This window comes from Drosophila nasuta, chromosome 3 (genome assembly GCF_023558535.2).
Source record: "Drosophila nasuta strain 15112-1781.00 chromosome 3, ASM2355853v1, whole genome shotgun sequence".
NCBI classification, from domain to species: Eukaryota; Metazoa; Arthropoda; class Insecta; order Diptera; family Drosophilidae; genus Drosophila; species Drosophila nasuta.
Genome location: NC_083457.1, coordinates 30,148,216 through 30,168,530, shown reverse-complemented (window position 1 = coordinate 30,168,530; position 20,315 = coordinate 30,148,216). Strand labels below are relative to the sequence as shown.

The 20,315-nt window shown below is 42.4% G+C and overlaps 3 protein-coding genes across 3 annotated transcripts; 1 reads left to right on the top strand and 2 right to left on the bottom strand.

The window, feature by feature from the left end:
* The first annotated feature begins 322 nt into the window (after positions 1 to 322).
* LOC132793923 (uncharacterized) lies at positions 323 to 1,026 on the top strand. The gene is made up of 2 exons (XM_060804084.1): positions 323 to 622; positions 690 to 1,026. The coding sequence occupies exons 1-2, from the start codon at positions 453 to 455 to the stop codon at positions 925 to 927; spliced, it is 408 nt and encodes a 135-aa protein (XP_060660067.1). The 5' UTR covers positions 323 to 452; the 3' UTR covers positions 928 to 1,026.
* LOC132793922 (uncharacterized) lies at positions 948 to 4,510 on the bottom strand. Its single transcript, XM_060804083.1, has 5 exons — positions 4,333 to 4,510; positions 2,083 to 2,388; positions 1,928 to 1,999; positions 1,778 to 1,867; positions 948 to 1,717 (listed from the first exon to the last, which is right to left on the bottom strand). The coding sequence occupies exons 1-5, from the start codon at positions 4,354 to 4,356 to the stop codon at positions 1,148 to 1,150; spliced, it is 1,062 nt and encodes a 353-aa protein (XP_060660066.1). The 5' UTR covers positions 4,357 to 4,510; the 3' UTR covers positions 948 to 1,147.
* An 8,547-nt stretch (positions 4,511 to 13,057) lies between these two features.
* On the bottom strand, positions 13,058 to 14,991 carry LOC132790081 (golgin subfamily A member 6-like protein 2). Its single transcript, XM_060798514.1, has 3 exons — positions 14,904 to 14,991; positions 14,279 to 14,734; positions 13,058 to 14,210 (listed from the first exon to the last, which is right to left on the bottom strand). The coding sequence occupies exons 1-3, from the start codon at positions 14,922 to 14,924 to the stop codon at positions 13,692 to 13,694; spliced, it is 996 nt and encodes a 331-aa protein (XP_060654497.1). The 5' UTR covers positions 14,925 to 14,991; the 3' UTR covers positions 13,058 to 13,691.
* Between the last annotated feature and the right edge of the window lie 5,324 nt (positions 14,992 to 20,315).

The following is a 20,315-nucleotide window of genomic DNA, read 5'->3' as shown; positions in this document are numbered from 1 at the left end:
TATTATACTCTAGATTATACACACATACATACATACATATATTTATATACTTGCATACGATACGATTTATATATTTACTCCTAAGCTTTCTCATCCACACACATTTTCTTTGCAAAGTTTTACCTTAAGCATGTAAGAAATGCAACAACAGCAGCAAAAAAAAGTCCATAAAAAAGTAACGAAAAATACAAAAAAAAGTAAAAAAAAGAAAGAAACAAAAACAAAAAAAAAGAGTCGTATTATTATATAACGCATTTGCTACGTTATTTATAACGATTTTCACGCGTTGATCGTGCAAAGTGCGCGAATTTGCAATTCATTTACGCGAAGCGCGTGGCATGCGACGTGCATTCCAATTTCTATAAGTGGCGCCACAGCATTGCGAGCTACTTTTTGTTTGTTTTTTTTATATTAAGAGAAATGACTAAAGTGCTGTCAGTCGATTGCGAAACATGAAAGGGTCCACAAGCAGTGAAGGTTGTGACAGTGACAGGATGATGACAGTGCGGACTCCCAAACGGACCAGCTGCTGTGGGCGTTTGTTCGTTGTAATGTTGTTACCTCTATTGCTACTGCTGTGCCTGACTGTTCAGTCTAGTGTGGGCGGCAAGACAACCACCATGTAAGCGGCGGGGAATTGTGTAATACTTTCACTAACTAAACGCGTCCCACGCTTCCTTATCGTTCAGCGTACGTCACACAGACACCACAGATCCGCAGCTGGATGGCTTCTGGGCGAATAGAACCTCGTGGAATGCACGCTGGGTGAAGTACTGGCGGGCCAAGCGCATCTATGAGCCGGTGTGGAAGAAGGTTTGGACTCCGTCGATACACACCGAGTGGATACCGCTGCCCAATGCTCCTGAGCCGGATGCCTGGAAGAAGCCAAATCATCCGCAGCACAATGACGATGAAGAAGTAGATTGAAGTAGAAGACTGAACCCACATTTGTATTATTATAATTTGTATTTATTTATTTATTTTATTTGGTTAATTAAACAATGTCTAAGGCTAAAGATAATTTAAATTGACGCTAACGCCAACGCAACGAAAGTCCTTACGTGCTAACGACTGGTGTACAACTATTTACATGGAACAAGGATCCGGGTGGGTGACATTCTAATTAATGTGGCATTTGGCACGACGTTTATGCGCCCGGAAACTTAAACGATTGCGATGTGGCAGCGATTGGCGATTTGGCCGCCTCCAGCGTCTTGGCTTTGAAATCTCCGTTAGCCACCGGCTTCAGTTGTGTTGGCTTCTGCGCTGAAACGTTGCTATCATCGCGCTTCCATACAACTTTGTCCTTTTCGTTGGTGGCGGCTTTGTCCTTGCGATCCCAGTCCCAGCTCTCTTCGTGGTGGTGATCATGATGGTGATCGGGCGAGGGGAACCATTCGGATATCACGACGGGCTTCCAGATTTTTTTCCAGCCAGGCACCCAGATCTCCTTCCAGCCAGGCACCCAGATTTGCTTCCACGCTTCCTTCCATTCCAGTTTATCGTTCCAGATCTGTTTCTTGGCTGGCTTCCAGTACTGTTTCCACGCTTCCTTCCATTCCAACTTCTTCTCTGGCACCCAGATTTGTTTCTTTGCAGGCTTCCAGATCTTCTTCCAGTGCGACTTCCAGACAACCTTCTTCTTCCACAGATCGTGGCTAGTGTACTCCCAGCCCTCATGATCCTTGCCCAGATATTTCTCACCGGGAATGCCAACCTTCAGAGTTAATTTAATTGTTAATAAAGAGTTGATGTGTGATCAGATGTTTTATTATACCTTGACTAGTTCTGGTGTCCAATACTGCTTCCAGTCAGGCACTTGAATGTCCTTCCAGGCAGGCACTAAGATCTCTTTCCAGTGTGGCACCTAAAAGTTATCAAGAATATAATTTAGTATAAGAAATTATGACTTGAAGGTTTGACTTACCCAAACTTGCTTCCAGGCTGGCACCTGAATCTCCTTCCAGCCGGGAACCTTTACCCAATGAGGCTTGTAAATCTGTTGTAAATCATCGTTTTGATAAAACATAATCATATTAATTAAATCAACGTATAAATAAATATAAAGCTTATGCTGTATACCTTCTTCCAGGATGGATTCCAAATTTGTTTCTTGGCTGGATTCCAAATCTTCTTCCAGCCCTCCTTCCACGTGACCTTCTTCTTCCAGTAGCCTGGATCGTGATGCTCATGGTGCTCGTGTATGTGCTCGTGAATTTCATGACCACCAAGGCCGATGTCAAGACCTAAACCAAAGCCGTGACCGATGCGCTTCTCCGCGACGGCATTTCCGCTCGCAACTTGTTGGGACTCGGCAGCTTGTTGATCTCCGACAGCTTTGGCATGGCTGCCGGCGATGGCAACGAAGAGGGCGCCGAGAAAACCCAACTGAAGTTAAAGTAAATTTGTTAAGTGTTAGTCAACAGCAAAACAAAAGACTTAGGCAACGAACGCGCGCCCGTTTAGGGATCAACTTGAATTCGCAACGATTATGTTAATTAATTTAATATTCTTCATATGAAGCGTAAAAGGCAAAAACTGGTTTATAACTGGGTCATCACGTCATCATCTCTCTCTCGGCTTGCCCCATTCTGTCTACCTGCCTGAACACATACGGCAACTTATTTTTGCAATGGGAGTCGAGTCATTGACTGCCGTTGACTCCCAGACAAAAGTAAGAGTGAAATGTTACGTCAGTGCAGTTATAATATATTTTCGTGTGGGGGATTCGAGTATAAATATGGCAGATCTACATGATAATGCCTGACCTGGCTACAGGTCAAAGCCATTTGGGGGCATATGCCTTGTTTTTGTTTCACTTCGGGCTGGGCCTCTTTTCAAACATGGTCAAAGGTGTCACAGCATTATGCAAAAATCTCTCGCTTTGAATCCGTATGCTTAGGCGTTGGTGTTTTGTTGTAGGGCACTGTCTTTATTAGGAATATGGTATGTCTGGCCGAGGTCAAAGTATTTGGCGTCAATTTGCTGTCATCTTTGGTGGGGGAATTTCATAAACAGATTTTAATCATTCAAATTCAATTCAATCAATTTGCGCTCAAATGTCAACTGGATGCCGATTATGAAATGGAAATTAGCGCCGGCAAAAAAATTATTATTATCTCATCGCTTGCACTCAGAGGGTGCTAATTGTGCTCAAGCACGCCTCACGACGACAGCGATAACGACAACGACGCCAGCGCAGTTAAAGTCGAAGTCAAATTTGGCAGTGGCAGTAAAGTCGTCTAAGTTACAGCTTCCGCTGCTGCTGGTGGGCAGTGAAAGTGGCAAACGAAGCCAACCCCCGTCTGTGATCTTAGAGCCGCAGCGACTGGTTCGCCAGTCGTTGGATCATCGATCGTGAGGGAAAAGAGCTTGACTCAACATTGCATTTCATGGGCAAGCGCTAATGAAACCATCGCGCCGTCGTATTTGTGCGTTTTTAATTGTTGACAATGCGCCTCAAAGCAATCGAGTGGCAATCAAAATGACAAAAATAAATAAATACGAAAATAAAAAAGAGCCACAAATGTCGTGCTATTGGCGACAATGCACAATGTCTGGAAAGTGTGCAAGTGGGAAAATCGATTATGGAAACTTAATTTACTTAAATACATTTTTATTATTTTATTGGAAAAAGTGGGAATTATTTATAGTACCCTTACTTTTAGTCAGTTGCAAATTTAATCTGCATCGAAAGTAAATTATATTGCAATGAATTTCTATGACATTTTTTAAAGCCCCAGTTTTGGAATAAAAGTATTTTGAGATATTAAAAATTATATTCCGATCATCTTGAAATATATATAATATGTTTTCCAGCAACAGTTTGGTATTATTGAAAATATCAAAATGCCTAAATTTTATGTTTATACGGAGAGTAGTTAAGCTGCTTGCAAAATTCAGTAATTAATTGCCTCCAAAAAACTGTTATGGATAGAGTTATTATCAATTATTATGAAAAGATACCAATTACTTTAAATCAAATTTTGTCATATAATTGTGTTTATAAAAAGCCCATGTCATGTAACATTTAATAGCCAAAGTGTGCAAAACCAACGCACAAAGTGTAAAATTTGTAAATTCACTTCGCACATTTCGCGCTAAAACCCAAATAAGATATCTGAAGCATTTCGAATGTTTACAAACGAATCTAAGTACTTTAGTTTTTTTCAGTAGTTTCGTAAACAAATTAAACGCATGAAATTTTCATAAGCAGTCAAGATTGTATTCCATTAGTTCCATTTGGCTAAGTAATCATCGCACACGCATTTCACAAAGTTTACACTGGCGCTGACACTTGTTGTTGTTATTGTTGCTATTGTTTGAAATTACCACAAAATGCCGCTGGATCCTCATGGCTTCGGCTTAAAGTTGGCTGGGGGTTTGTTTTTTCGGGACCCAAGTGTAACACTAATTCACTCTATGCACTACGAATAAATTTGCCACCACTCGCTGGGTGGGAAACGCGCGCTCAACTCTTTAGGCCACTTTCGTGGTTCAGACTGCCGCAGCCAAGATTGGGGAGCCAGGTTAAATAGACGGCGCCACACAGGTGCAGCCGGCGCCACCGAAATAAAATGGAAAACGAAATGAGAGCGAACGCACGCACGCGCTCTCAAAAGTGGCGAAAAGCGAAAACGAGAGCGCGACGACGCAGAAGCCGAAGACCTTGAATTCTGATAACGGTTTTGTGTGTAAACAATGACACAGCGAGCTTTTGGCTGCAAAAGCTCAACGCGTGCTCGCTCAGCTTTTGAGCTTAACTGTCGTGCTCAGCTTTGGGGCCGGTATTGTCTCTTTTCTTTTGTGCTGGGCATTCGCGTCTGTTTGGCGCGACGTGATCGAGGAGGAGAAGGAGACAGAAGACAGCAGACATCAGACGGCAGACGACAGACAAAAGCTGGCAAAGTGCTGCTTGCTCCAAATGTTGTAATCACAGTCGGGTATATGGCAATAAATGTTATAAATCTTAATAAAAAAACAATACCCAAAATGACAACAACAACAACGACGTCAGCACAAACATTGGCGCAATGCAAATTAATAGCACGAAATGGGAAAACAACGATTTTTGATATGGAAACGCTTTGAAGACAACAAAACGCTTTGGATTGCGTATCGTATATCGCATATAGTATGTGTAGCTGGATCGTTGTATTGTTTGCGTTTCATACTTTGCTTTATGGGGTTTTTGATTTTGGGAATTCTTTTTCAATAATGCATACGAAGGTCGTCACGTTCGTGAGGCGCTGGGAGCCAGAGCCAGGGACTGCGTAGTACGCACTGCAATCAATTAGTGGTATTTAATTTGTAATTTGTAAGCCAAAGTTGGAGCTACATAATTCGGTTAAGGGCAGTCGCAGTCGCTGGTGCTGCGTGCCAAATGCGATCTAACTGCCAAGTGTCCACATTGTCTAACGCTGCATTTTTGCATGTGCAACAATGTGGCAAGAGTTGGCCAACGTTCAAGAGCTGCGTTTAGAGTTGCCTCGATTTATTTCCTGCATCTCTCTGTGCGCTTGCACATATTTGAAGCATGCGGAATTCCATTCAAGTAGTGCGCTCTTTAAATGGTTCGCTTCATTTTCAAAGCCAAATTAATTGCATGTTGATTTAGTTTATTTCTTTGCGCTCTCCACAATTCCCTCGCCGGTTTCTTATGAATGAGCAGAGATTTTGTCCAAGTTCCAACTTTCGCATGCGTGAGCTGGGCATTGTTCCGTTATGAGTCTATATACTATATATAATATATCGGTGTGTGTGTGTGTGTGTGTGTGTTGGTTTAGTGGGCAGCTCATGGTCAAAACAAACGGCAGTAAATGATGTAATTAAAGAAATGTGAAACATGGCAGTTTAATTGCCTGCTAATTTCGATATTCAATTATATAGATTTGATTTGTTACTTTTATGGAAAAGTTTCCTGCCAAATCATAAATCATTTGTCGTCTATTACTTCTCACAGCTCCCTTCCAATTTCGGACCTCCTTTAATAAACATAACCCTAACTCAGTTGGCTGTTAATGCGCCAACTAGTTGTGGCCCATAAGGAAGTGTTCGGGCAACGGACAAAATTCGCATCAAATGGTAAAACTAAACATATATTAATATTCATTAAGCCAAGATAAATAAAAGCAGCCCCTGGAGCGCACCAGGAAGTGAGCACAGACAAAAGCTGCGAACTGGAATTGGAACTCGAACTGGATCTGAGATGCTGTCGCTGGAGTGGTGCAAATGAAATGCGTAATGATGGTCAAGAGAGTTAGCGAGCGCACAGCCATGGCAGCATAGTCCATGGCCACTGACTCTTGGCTTCCTTGTGGCTTAGTCGGGCTTCCTTTTGTGGCTCAAAGTCAATGGAGAACCGACAGTCTGGATGTGAAGTGAAGTGTAGTGAACTGAGGTGTTATGGCAGACCAGGCCAGGCCAGGCTAACCAAACGCATAACGTTGCCACCATCAGCAGCAGCAGCAGCAGCAGCCGTTGAACCACTTTTACTTTTCAACTCCACAGACACATACATACACACATCGATAACCAAAATCCAGATCGTGTGTTGGCGATTTGTTTATTGTTTGTTGTATTTATTTTTTTCTCCATATTTGTATTGGCCACTGGCTCGCTTTATCTTGGCAGTAATCAGTCAATGTGTTAAGTGTTTAAGGGTGTGCATGTGTGTGTGTCTGCTGGCGTGTGTGTGTGTGTGTAATTGCAATCGGTTCCGGCATGAAAATTGGAGCAGCTTTTTGGCATGCACACTTCCTGCACCACTCCTGATTTGAATAGCCAACAGATTGCAGAGATTTGTCATGCGTGGGCGTGAGCATACCAAATAATTTATTGGGCAGTTGAGTGTGGACAAGAGGGGCAGAAACAGAGGAGTACAAATTGTTTTACATACTCGCACTGGCGAATGACTTTTAAGGCAATTTCAGTTCGATCCTTTGCCTGCCTGCACCTTTTACTTCCGATTTATACAAAGTATGCGGCTTCCTGTTTGGCTACCACACAGCAAAGAAAAAATAATCAAATGTCGCATTTTATGGCTGCCACAAGACATTTTGGGCCGCCTTCGATGCAGCTGGCCGTACCACTTTGTGTGTGTGTTACGCTTGCAGTTTGACAGTTTGACAACTTCAAAGTCGCACGCACCAAAAGGCAATCGGGATCTTGCCGCAGTACTTTTATGGATGTTGCATCGATGTGGTCTGGGCTTTTTAATTACCTGTTATTGCACCTACTTGCGACAACTTGCCACTGCTTTTGAACTTCCCTGAAAGTGCAAGCTTGCAACACAGAGATGCAAGCACAGCAGTTGCAACAGCCGCTCAAGGTCAGGCAAATGCAATTTCAGCTCGACACCAATTTCGTAAAGGGAACGACAACAAAAGACTTAAGACACGAACCTGCCCGTCATATGCACAATTGAATTGTCATAGAAATTTCGAGTCACGTTGCGACAACAACAAAAAAGACGTCTTTATGGCTTTACCAATATTAGTATTATGGGCAAAGTCATTTGCATTGCATGAGGGCTCACACCTCATTTGCCAAGAAAATAAATTTAACGAGTAGTCAAATGAGACGCACGGGCGCCAATGGTAAACGGAAATGCAACAAGCACGCTACTTATGAGTGTAACTGTGTGTAGCTTAAAGGCCCCATTGCTGGCTCAAAGCTCAAAGTGTATATGTGTGTGTGTGGAACCTGTCAGGTTAATAAAACTGGTTCTTTTGGCGTTCGTTGACCGTTTGGCAATATGTTATAATATCTGTCTCCCACTTTGGCTGCCATTGCGCAATCGTTTATGGCCATGACGTTGTGTGGCTTGAAGTGCCTCACAGCAACTAGGAAATTGCAATTAGTCCGGTGCTCCTTCTTGCCAGTCATGCGGGTTCTTCAAAGCACTCTCTCTGAACACACCATCATCAGCCACTTGGCATTTGGGTTAGTGAAGAGCGCAAAGACATGCAAATTTGATGTGGAGTTAATTTTCAGGTATTTGCTCATTTGGACTCGTTGGGCGTAGCCAATCGTAAGTAGGCACACTTTGCAAACACCCGCACACACTCACTAATACATGTACATTAAGTTGGTGCTAATCACACGTTTGTATCTTCAAGTTGGAAAAGCCAAAAGCAATCGCATTTAGTTGGTCACTCAGTCAGACAGTTGCAGTCACGCTCGCCAAATAGTCTGGCACATGCAAAACCCCAACAACACAAACAACAACAAAAAAATTAAAAACTGATTACATAATTGCATTGTTGCATTTGATGAAGAGCCACGCGGACAATGCAGGTGCTTGCATTTCAATTCGTATTTGTTTCCAAGTTTAACGAACCACACAATGCTACAACCAAGATGATTGAGTGTCGCAGGTCAAATGGGCGGCCATATCAATGCCAATAACTGTTCATTACCGTCTTTTAATGAGCGTTAATGCTGACTGATTTTTATGGCTCTGAAACGCTGACCAACTGAAAAGCCGTGGTTTTTTTTCGTATCAATCAGCTTTTATTTCTCGCAAAACGCGGCATACTTTTAGGGGTCACTTGTTAATTAAGCTACGCTTGTTTGGTACAGCACATTACTCTAGATGGCGCCAGCTGTGGTTGCAAGCGCTGATCACAGATGGCGCCACCATAATTTGAAGGCTTCTGAATTGCTAGATTGAAAATGCAATATTAGTATAAGGCATTCCTGATATACACTATATTTACATCAATAACGAAAGACTAATATGTGATAATAAATGTGTTCTAATCAAATATGGGATTATACATGGCACTTCATCAATTTTTAGTAGGTTAAGTAGTGATTAAGGTTTAAAGCTACGTGTTTTGTGTGCTTAAGTGCGTTTCGAAAATATTGTTCCGCATAATATTTTCGTTGCAAACAACATGCAGTTGGCAAATTGGTATGGGGATTAGAACGAGAATACTAATAAGTATGTACGCTTAAGTACTTGCTAAAAATACGACAACAACAAATTTGCAGATGACTTTACACAACTTGATGGCGAAATGAATTTGTCAAACGATGCGAAAGACAAAAAAAATGTGCAGCATTAAATGTGAGTACGTAGTGGCCATTTATATATCAGTTATTCAGCGCTTAACGATGCTGTGAAAACGCCTCGTAAAATGTAAAATTCGCAACAACAAAACGATAGAAAAAACAATTGCGATTGCTTGGTCTAACAATTGCACATTGTCTCCCCTCATAACCAAGTGCTGCATAACAAAAAATTACAACATGCAAATATTGAAGAGGCTAAAGAAAATACACAACGTTTAAACCAACTGCTGGCCACTACGGTAGAAGTATAGTTAGGGGTGAGCAGAAGGGGGGGGGAGCATGACAAAGCTGGCGTCACATATTGGCCATTTAGCGTATCAGTTGCTGCGGCTGAGAGTCGGCCAACTGCTAACTGGTTAATAATAATGCAGCTCGAGGAAGTCGTAAACTGCAATTGCGTTGAAGCGCTGTAATAAATTCAGCCTCCGTCCCCACACACCACACTCCCCGCACATAAAACTCGGACTCGGCCGAAACGAAATTCCATTCAGACTCGAACGAGAAAATAGAGAGATAAAAATAATATAAAGAGAGCCCCCCCATTTTATAGGCAAAAACAGCTCACACAAACAGAAATGTAACAAAAAGCGAATGACAATTGATTGACAACAAATTCAATTTGCATATGATGAATGAAAACGGCAAAAACAAGTTGAACAGCAGCAGCAGCAGCAGGAGCAGCAGTTGGCCCAATTTGTGAGCAGCAGAAAATTGGCAAACTGGTCGAGTTTAGATTCTGCCGATGGTCGCGTGACCAAAGCAGGTTTGTGGCCTAAGTCTTTTGTTGCGCCAAACGCCCACTGCTTGAAACGTTGGCTATTAATAGCAACTGGCAAGGCATAACCGTAAGTACGAGTTGACAACGCAATCATTGGCTAGTTGCCTGGCTGCCTGCCTGCCTGACGCTTAATTAGTGGACTCAAGTTGCCACATTTTGCCTGTGTCATGGCTTAACTGTTGCCTGTTTGTTGCCTGTTGCATGCTCATGCTGTTATTACCTCATTTCTCGTTTCGTTGTCGTTGTCACTGGCGTGTGAGTGCGCGCCTACTTCTGGTGGTGCAACTCGGGGGGCGACGACGACCTTGTCGCTGTTGGCTTAATGACAAATGTGCCACAACAGGCTGCCGCTTGGCTGCCACTTGGCTGCTGCTGCTGTTGCTCCAGTTCTGTGCTTTGCACTCTCGCTTTGAACCAATGACCCAAATGCAGACAGAGATTGGCAACTCGAGCAACTCGCGCAACTCGGGTGCGGCACAGATCAAGGCGTCAACTTCATCTGCAGCTGATGCGTGCAACAACCTCAACATTTCACGCTTGGCAACCTGACAACAGCGGGGCAGACACTTTGCCACCTCACGTGCCGCTTGCTGTGCCTCAGTTACTTTATTTTTGTGTCTTTGTGTGTGTATCTCATTTCTCACTCTTTTGCTCTTTTGCTGTTGCTTTTGCTTTTGCGGCTTGCTGCTTGAGGAGCTTGCGGCTTGTTGTCTTGAACCTGAGCTCGCCGAACGCTTTGTTGTGCCTCGAAATAAATATAAATAAATAAATATTTCAGGCGCGCTTTTTTTGTGTGTGCAAACAAAAGATTTATTACAATAAGCATTTCTCGCTCTTTATTATAACATATTTTAATTTTGGTTTTTCTTCTCGTCTCTTCATTTTTTTTTTTTTGTTGTATACAGCAAATTTATTTTTATTACTTTTTTTCAATTTACGTTTCGGGCCGTTCGTTTGTTTTGTCTTGTTTGTTGCTGCTTGTGCAATGCGTGTTTGTGTGGCTGCTGCAACAATTAAAACAACAGCAACAGCTTCGCTGCGTCTTGCTTCACTTGTGCGTAGAGTGTTGCCCTGCTGCTGCTTTGTTTTGTTTCGTTTTGTTTTACTGTAAATGTGGTTGCTGCTGTTGTTGTTACTATTAAAAAAATTTGAATTTGGCATGACAGTTGTCTCACTGCATTACATAAAATGTCTGCGATGCTGCGCGACGCGCGCAATTCGCCACTTCATTTTGATCGGTTGCTCATCAGCAAGAAAATATTACGCATACGCCGTGTGCCGCGTGCTGCGTGCAGCGTTGGCGATTGTATTGAGAGATTAGCTGTATTAACTGGACACTGAATTATTACACAGCTAAACAGCGGGTACTCAAATTAAAGCCTAAGCACGCCAAACACTTGAGCAGCAACAGCTTGATTACGTTCCGAGGTAACGAGGCTTTGTGCAACAATACTTAACAGCCGCAACGACAGCGAGACTGCGACAACAGCAATAGCAACAACATCAATTAAAACAAAGACATTTACCATTTGGCAAGAGACAAAAGAAAAGCCTCAAATGCCAGAAAATGAATTTTACATTTTATAATGCAACCCACAACGCACAATGCAACTTTGTTTTCTGAAGAGTTTTCAGCGTTTTGCTTTTTGAGTTATGGAAATTGAATTGAATTTGAAAAACATGGCTCAGCTTTTTTTCTTGCTCTGACATTGTATTGATCTTGATAGGGTTTTCGATATGGCCTATGAAGACCTTGCCCATGATTGTCATTGACTTAATTAGGTGTCAACTTGTGAATGTTTTTCTTTATAATTGTTGATAAGTTGGCTCTGCAAATCAATTGGAATCGGAACTAAGATAATCTCTTTGTTATTTCTAAAGATTTCCACAACTATTATACACTTATTTAGAAATCGACACGCTGTTGCAATTCATTATTCAATGCTCAATGCTAAGAGCAATGTGAAATATTTGCCAAAAATAAACTTAAGCCTTCAAATGAGGGGGAGTTGTTACCCAATCGCAGCCACGCCCACTCATCAATTAAAGGTGCGCATGTTGATTTGTGAATTTTTTTTTTTTTGCAGAAACATCATTAAGAAAAGTTTCGCATTTGGGGTTGCGCGTTGAACTCGAACTTTTCGGTTACCTAATGCGGCAAATGTCCAGTTTTATTGGCTGCCGTTGCCGTTAACGTTGCCACTGCCACAAGTTGCTTCCTCGGCGGCTGTTGCCGTTGGCTGCTAACTGGGCTTGCATGCAACATGAGCCGGCACAATGTGTCTCAGTGTCTCGGCGTTTGGCTGGCATCACATTTTGGCACACAGACACACAGAGCGAGCGAAGCAACACGGCTGAGAGTCAATTAAAGCAGCATGTTGCAACAACCGGCGACCGAGTGACTTGGACTTATGTTGCATGCAGCACTTCACCTCCCCCATAACCCTATGCAACAACTGCATTCAACTTCAACTTGAACAGGAAGTGAGGCGTTATTGTTATTGCGGCTGCTTTGCTTGTTGCTTATCTGGCCGCGATGCTTCCTTGAGATTTATTTGGCATCTGCATCGGATGCCAAGTTGCAACCACATCGCATTGAATCGCTTTGCAGCGGCAAGTTCATATGTTGCGCTCTTGGCTATTGGCCTGCCGCGAAGATGATGCTGCTGATGTCTGATTGCGGCAGCAACAACAATCGTGCTACAACAACAACTTGCCCCCAAGCCCCAGCAACAACAACAACAACAACTCGATTTTATTTTTTTCGACAGTTTTTTTGTGTGTCGTGTTGGGTTTTGTGTTGTATGGTGGCAAGGTTGACGGGGCAGCAATTGGCATTTGGCAGCTTATCTAACAGCAACTTCCGCGTGTCAGGAGCTTGGCAACTTTATGAGTTGCATCTTCAGCCTAATGGCCATCTAATGCCAAAATGGGAATGTGAATGGCAATGAAGTTGGAGCTGAAGTTGAAGATGAAGATGAAGACGCTCTTGCGCAATCGTCGGCCAATGAAAGTAAAAGGAGTGTACTTGAAGGCAGCACTTGATCGTCATCATCGTCATCATCGCCGTCATCATCTTACCCATGGGTGGCATTCCCAGAGGCCGCTTTAAAGACTCGCACTTATTGTGATATATGTGCGGATTTGTAATTAAAAAATGAATTGTAATTCGTTGTTGTTTTTATGTTTTTAAATTTTTTTTATTCATTTTTTTTTGTTCACTTGTTTTGTTTGAAATTTTGTACAGTTGTTTATGATAATGTTTTTATGGTTTAGGTACATACATATATTTACAAAACCTTTAATGTACAATTTTCACTTGTTTTTCTTTATGTCTTATGATTGTTTTTGTCGGTGTGTGTGATAGTGTGTTTTTGCTTCTGTTTGTTGTTGAGTTTTTGAGCTTCATTCTTCATTGAAGTTGAATGTTCAATGGCAAATCCCAAAAGGCCAATTAATAAATTGTTTCATGGAATATGAAATGTTCATAACTTAAAGACAAACGCGCGCATGACTAATTTGTACACTTAAGATATAGAGATGAAGATATGGAGAAAGCAACAGGTAGAAATAGAGGGAACGAAATGGAAACGAGGTTTGTATACAAAATGCATTCGAGGGATGAGAATGGAACGATTTAGGTAATAACAATTCGAGAATGGTTTGGACTTGGACTTGGGGACTCAAGGAGCAAGGGGGGGAGCCAAGGGCAGTTATCAGATAATATCAGTGCTGTCGCATAGTTTGCGAAATGTTAGCCCTCATTTTCAGGGGGAGGAGACAGAGATGGAGATGGAAATAGAGATGGGGGGAGACTCGCGGGAGAATGAGCTATTTAATCCCAACCGTGTCCATGGCCATGGCTAATTGGCACCCAGACCTTTTCCCACACTGGCTTCCACACCTTCTTCCATTCCTGTACCTTGACCTCCTTCCAGACGGGCACCTGCACGGATTTCCATTCGTCCTTCCACGCCTGCTTCTTCTCGGTGGCCCAGACTTGTTTCTTTTCGGTGCGCCAGATTTGTACCTTCTCTTCGACCCACGTTTCGCGCTTCTCCTTGATCCAGATTTGTTTCTTTGAATTCTTCCACACTTGCACCCATTCGTCCTTCCATTCCAGCTTCTTGTCCTGCTTCCATTCCTGCACCTTTTCCGTCTTCCACTCTTGCACCTTTTCGGTCTTCCATTCCTGCACCTTGTCGGTCTTCCATTCCTGCTTCTTCTCGGTGCGCCACACCTTCTTCCACACGGGCTTCCAGATCAGCTTCTTGCGCCACAGATCGTGACTGGTGTACTCCCAACCCTCGTGATCCTTGCCCAAGAACTTCTCGCCGGGAATGCCCATTTTCACCTGTTCATACAAGACGCACACAAGATTAAAAGCATCTCGTGGGAGAAGTATTTCGCTTGCTGGCTTACCCATTGTGGCTCAAACATTTGCTTCCAGTCAGCGACTTGGACTTCCTTCCACACTGGCACTTGGATTTCCTTCCAGAAGGGCACTTGAATCTCCTTCCACACGGGCACCTTGATCTCCTTCCAGACGGCCACCTTGGTGGGCACCCAAATGGGTTTCGTTACCTTCTTCCATTCGGGAACTTTAATGTCCTTCCAGGCGGGCACTTCACGTTCCTCAATCTTCGGCTTCTTAACGATCTTCCAGTCGGGCACTTGTTCCTCCTTCCAGACTGGCACCTGAACTTCCTTCCAAATTGGCACTGAAACCTTTTTCCATTTCGTTTCCCATGCCTCCTTTTTAATCGTTTTCCAGACCTGCACCCAATCCTCCTTCCAGGTTAGCTTCTTCTTCCACACACCTTCCGGTGGATGTGCGTAGGCTAAGCTAAGGATTAGCGCGCAGCTGGCGCTGAGTAGCTGTGAAACAAGCACGAATTTTTTATTGAAATTTCTGTTCAATTGCACTTCACTATAATGTAATCATAATCTTAGATATTTTTTGAGCACAGTTCATTCATATAGCAGGATAGCTATAATATTTTGTATTTCTTTAGTTTCTTTATTGTATTTCATGCACGACACTAACCAATAAACTGAGGGATCTCATGCTTGGAATCCCTGTACCACCAACAGCGCGTCAAAACAAAAGAGCTGAAATGTGCCTCCGCTGAGGTCTTCTATGAACACTATTCGCATTTCCCTACATGCACATCTATTTATATTTTGAATGAGACGCGCCAAAAAGAAACGCAGCGACGCGACGTCAACAGCAGCAGCCGAAGCAGCAAAAACAGCAACAACAATTTTGGCTAGGCAGCAAAAAAAAACAGCAGCGACAGCAGCAGCTCTTTTGCTGCCGACGTCGCTGCTGCTGCTCAGTCCAAGTTACAGCTTCAGCTCGCTGCTTTGGTCGCGGCTCAAAGCGCAAAGCTTTGTCGCGCCAATGTGCAAAATGCACGCAACCAGCGACGTCACGACGTTGACGTCAACGTCGCTGCCAGCGCCAACCGAACTGCGCTGCTCGCGTCATTGAAAGCGAAAAGAAGAGAGTGAGAGTGAACTGTGAGCTGCGAACTGCGCGAGCATTGTTCAGCGTTTTGAAGCGAGCGTTGGCGCTTCGACTCTTCGGCGCACAGCTGACTTGATGGTCTCGACTTTTGGACAGACGATGACTGCTCGGATTTTCCCAAGGTAAAGCCGTCGCCGTCGCAGTTGAAATCTTTAAACCATTTTGTGTTGGACTCTTTTTCGATCTTGGGAAGTGCCTGAAGTGTGCGTTGGCCAAGAGCTAGAATGTGTCGACAAAGTCTGATTGAAACGCATAATTATGTTGTTTAATAAGCGATGTACTACAAGCGATTAATTGGCCCGCGGGCCAAGTAAGCAGGCAAGCAATAAGGTCAGTCAAGGTACAGTGTGGACATGTGGGCGTCGCTTTGCCTGCTCCAATAAAAGTGGTTAAGTGTCTACGTGCGTGCATTTCAGATGGCATATTTACTGACTTGATGGTTGATGGTTGATGGCTGATGACTGAACTTGAGTGACAACAAACAATTAGCACAAATCGATGTTCGGCCTGCAATTCGCCAAACGACAAAAAAAAAAACTTAAATGGCCAAATATCGAAAATATCCGAATTGCCGCAAAAGGCATTTAGTGTAAACAATTAACGACCTTCACAACGGGACGCAGCATGAAGACGTAAACTTATGACGAAGGCAACAACAATAACAGCAACAACAACACCAACAATAGCGAACACTTAGCTGGAGGCACGCTTGAGCGGCTCTGGGGGGCCAACGCCGGGGGTCTAACACTTACTACTAAATGCCATTTAACAATATTTTAGCATGGTAATAAGCTGTGTGCGTTTTACGACAGACCCCCAAAACACAAAATATATACGCAGCAGACAAATGGCCATTATATAGTTTAATAAATGCACAATTAACACTTTTTGGCCAAGAAGTAAGTTTTTCGGCGACGTGTCTATGATCGGCAGCGATTATTATTGTTGCATTTTTTTTTTTTTTTTTGCATTATTGCATTGCTCCACTGTGCACTGGTTACATAATCGAAAACTAAAGCCATGAACAGGAGTTGCATGAAATTGCAGTTGTGCGGCCTTCAATGCGACGCTAAAGAAAAGAAGCGCAGCGCACAACAGACAATCAGGCAACGACAACCAACGAACAACAGCCGCAACAACAATAACAACAACAGATATAACGACAATACCAATTTACAAAATGAAACTTGAAATTAGGTAAAAGAAAAAGACACAGGAAAATGAAACAGAAAATAATGAAGAATGTGCAGCGTCAGCAGCAACAATAACAAAGTAAGAAAGCTACCTTCGGGTGTGCTCGACTGTGAGATACCCGCAACACGTTCTCAATAAAAGCAAAACGGTGCGATATTATTCGTAAAATATAAAAAGTATTGAAATATAACAAAAGCTTTACTCAAAAGAGTGCAGTATTATTCGTAAAATATGTCAAATCAATATACCAAGAAATTACTAAAATATACAAAAAGCTAGATTTGGTATTTCGATATACTATTTCGCCAAAAAAAATACATAAGAGTACAAAATATCATATTGCCAACCACAACAACAAATACTATCGCCTCAGATGTTGATGCTGATCAAGAATAAATATACTTCATGGGGTTGGAGATACCTTCTTCTACCTGTTACATGTATTTCCTGCCAGCACAAAATTATAAAACCTCTCTACCCTATGGGAAGCGGGTATAAAGAGCCAAAGCCCGAAACCTGGCTTAAAGCAGGCTTTTTGGTCAGGCTAAGACAGACTCAGGCATGTGCAGTGGGTCCACTTGACTTGGTTTTGTTTCGACTCGAGTCCCACAAACGAAATGCGAAATGAAAATGAAATTGAAATTCCTGCAACGTGCACGAAGATTGACAACAGCACAAACAAAAGCAACAACAACCACAACAGCTACACGACAACAACTCGTTGTGGTTCAAGTTTTACTTTTGGCTTTTGATTTCTGATATTTGGTTTCAGTTGGTGTTGCTGTTACTGTTACTGTTTCTCTTACGTTTTCAGAAGATGTTGTGCATTGCATGAATGAGATGCCCGCTCCAGGCGCCTTAAACACCTTTCGCCGTTGTCGATCGAGGCTGAGACTGAGACTGAGGTTCGCATCCCTGTCGATTGCATAATTTACTGCATCTCTTCATTGATCTCGACGTTTATTTAGGTTATGCATGGTTATGGTTTGGCATACAAAACAAGTTTCTTAATGACAACGTGCAGACTTGCAGCCTGTAACCAGCAGCAAACAGCAGTCAGCAGCCAGCAGCCAGCTGAAGGATTGTCGATTCCATGGACAAAGCAATTGCATGCGATGGTAATGTTTGCCATTAGTAGTCAAACAAATTGTCAATCTCGTATTGACATTTATTGAAATCATTTTGCAAAATGAACATATGCAGTAACTGCATTGACATGCGAAATTACATCGTATGCTGCGTATACTTAATCTCGTAATGTATACGCCGCGTTGTTGCACGCTGCAGCTAGTTGCATTCCAATCAATATATCTATGTAAATCATGAAAATATAATTCGATTTCATTCTTTTTCATAATATTTATTTAGTTTATATATAATTGTTAAATTCAAGCCAATAAAAAATGATCCGAAAGTTTATCATATCGTAAAATTAAAGTTATATAATAATAAATTAGATGAATAATATATTTTTGTACAGTTTGCGTAAATACGAAAAGAAAATATTCAAGAAATGTAAAAAATCCAAATTCGTCATTGTATAACCTTTAAGCTTCTGCCGCTGCTGCTTGGGTTTATTTTTAGCAAATTTATTTGAAAAAGATTAACATCAATACATAATTATGCACATATAAGCTGGTTCAAAGTCAATAGAAACACAATTGGTAATTAGATAGAAATAATAATCTTCTTTTAGACACAATCGTAGCTCATAATGATTTTCTTTCTATATAATGTTGCTTAAATAAAATGTTAGCTACAAATTTTGTATATACAAATGAATAGACTTCAATTTAAATGAATTAATAAGCTTCACGTAACAACAGATTAATAATAAACTTCATTTATTATAATTAATTAAATTGTACATAATTTGAATATTAAGGCATTAGTTTAACTGCTCAGCTAAAGTGTGTTAATGCGCATAAATTAAATGACTTTTAGTTTCAATTAAAAGCATGTTTAAGTGCGAGCATAACGCTTACACTTGCACTGACTCAACTAATGGGATTTGCCCTGGAATGCAACACAAAAATAACAAAAATAACAACAATAATGACAACAGCACAAGCAGCGCATGCTTAACACACTTTTTGGCCTTCAATCAGAGACCATTAATGGACACTAATCCCAATGTGTCCGTAATGCTGAGCTGTAATTCCTCAATAGTAATTCCCACCTCTCTTTCACTCTCTCTATCTCTTTGGTTTGCTCTCTTTTTCTGTCTTCCTGCAACGTCATTGTCGACGGGTAAGCACATTTGACATATAGCTGCTGTAATTGCTTATTGCTTTGACTTGGCTTGCGGCGAATTTTGTTTTTATTGTTGTTGCTCCAATTCGTTACGTGGTCGCGCATCAGCATCCAGTCTTCAGTCTTCAGTCTTCAGTCGCCAGTCTCCCAACTGAAGCCGAACAGGTGTTTCGGCTCAAGTGTTGACTGTAATGTTATTGTTACCACTCTTGCAGTTGACCCACATAGAGCGTAAATGAAATTACAGCTGATTGCAGCGAGCAGCAAGCAGCGACCAGCAACCAGCGCAGCCAAAATTGATTTCGTGCCCCTTGTCCCAGGTTGCATCATCAGCAAGCAGTTTCATTGTTCCAGACACAGACGAAGACGCAGTCTGCAGTCAATTAGCTGCCTCGTTTTGTCAGCGCAATTGTAATTAAACGCTGCATTAATTGCTCACGCCAAAAACTTATGGAAGAAGCTAACACCACAGGTGGCCACAAAGCAAAGCTTGGCCAACAACTCACATGATTTGGTAAATAAAATCGAAATCCGAATAAGATCTTCAGAAAGGTGCGTCGCCAGCCAAGGCAGCCAAGGTCGCCCGGACGAGAGCAGTTTACCAAAGCATGTTATACAGATCTTCGAACACTTGTTCGCAACATAGTGCAACAGGTAGAAGAGTCGCATTAAGCGACTTATGGCTGTTGCAATCCATTTTGATTGTGGCAATCTTCTGTGGCAAAACCAGAAGATGGCTTAGCCGATTGGCAATCTTTGAGGCGTTGTCCTTTGTCCGCAACAATAACAAAATGTGTGTTATGTGTAGCTGCCACCAGAGAAAAACCGGCTCAGTTCAGAGTCTGCCCCACAGGCTCGGTGAATCGTTGAATTGGTGGCTGGATTACGCAACTGGCCAAAAGTAAACGAAGCCAAGCAACTAAAGCCAACTCTCAGGCATTTATTCGCACTGTCAGAGGTCTCACATTCCAATTTGCGTAGCGTCGCCAGCGTCTCCTGGTCATCGGCTGCAGCTGCTGCCAACGACAAATTGCTATTGCAGATTTCCTCATGTGTGTGTGTGTGTGTAAGCCGTAAAGCGGCTCAGCGATGAAGACACCTGAAACCAGACTGCGCACATATAATATTTTATACTCGTCGCAGTCAGAGGCTGACAAATATTGTTAATTGAAACTGCATTTGCTGTTTGTAATTTCTTATTGCCAATCGACACCCACCCAAGATCCATGTTGGCTAGTCCAAGCGGAAGTATTGATGCCATCTTCCTGTAACTAGAGACACAATTGGCCATTGCGCAATCCGAGTGGGCCGTGACTAACAAACACACATAGACAGAAGACAGTCTCAGATGCATATGCAGGTGAAGATGCAACCGCATTACGTCACACTTTCCAAGACTTTCACAAGCAGCGCGTGGCCAACTGCTAAGTCGCACAGTTGTAAGTACACCCAAAGAAAATTACGCGAGAAATGTTATGAATG

Excerpts from the sequence above, each read along its gene's own strand:
- LOC132793923 (XM_060804084.1), top strand. The coding sequence starts at position 453 with ATGAAAGGGTCCACAAGCAGTGAAGGTTGTGACAGTGACAGGATGATG. Across the intron at positions 623-689 it reads GGCGGCAAGACAACCACCAT|CGTACGTCACACAGACACCA; the intron begins GTAAGCGGCGGG and ends CTTATCGTTCAG.
- LOC132793922 (XM_060804083.1), bottom strand. The coding sequence starts at position 4,356 with ATGAGGATCCAGCGGCATTTTGTG. Across the intron at positions 2,389-4,332 it reads GGATCCAGCGGCATTTTGTG|TTGGGTTTTCTCGGCGCCCT; the intron begins GTAATTTCAAAC and ends CTTTAACTTCAG. Across the intron at positions 1,718-1,777 it reads GGACACCAGAACTAGTCAAG|GTTGGCATTCCCGGTGAGAA; the intron begins GTATAATAAAAC and ends TTAACTCTGAAG.
- LOC132790081 (XM_060798514.1), bottom strand. The coding sequence starts at position 14,924 with ATGAGATCCCTCAGTTTATTG. Across the intron at positions 14,735-14,903 it reads TGAGATCCCTCAGTTTATTG|CTACTCAGCGCCAGCTGCGC; the intron begins GTTAGTGTCGTG and ends CTTGTTTCACAG. Across the intron at positions 14,211-14,278 it reads AAATGTTTGAGCCACAATGG|GTGAAAATGGGCATTCCCGG; the intron begins GTAAGCCAGCAA and ends TTGTATGAACAG.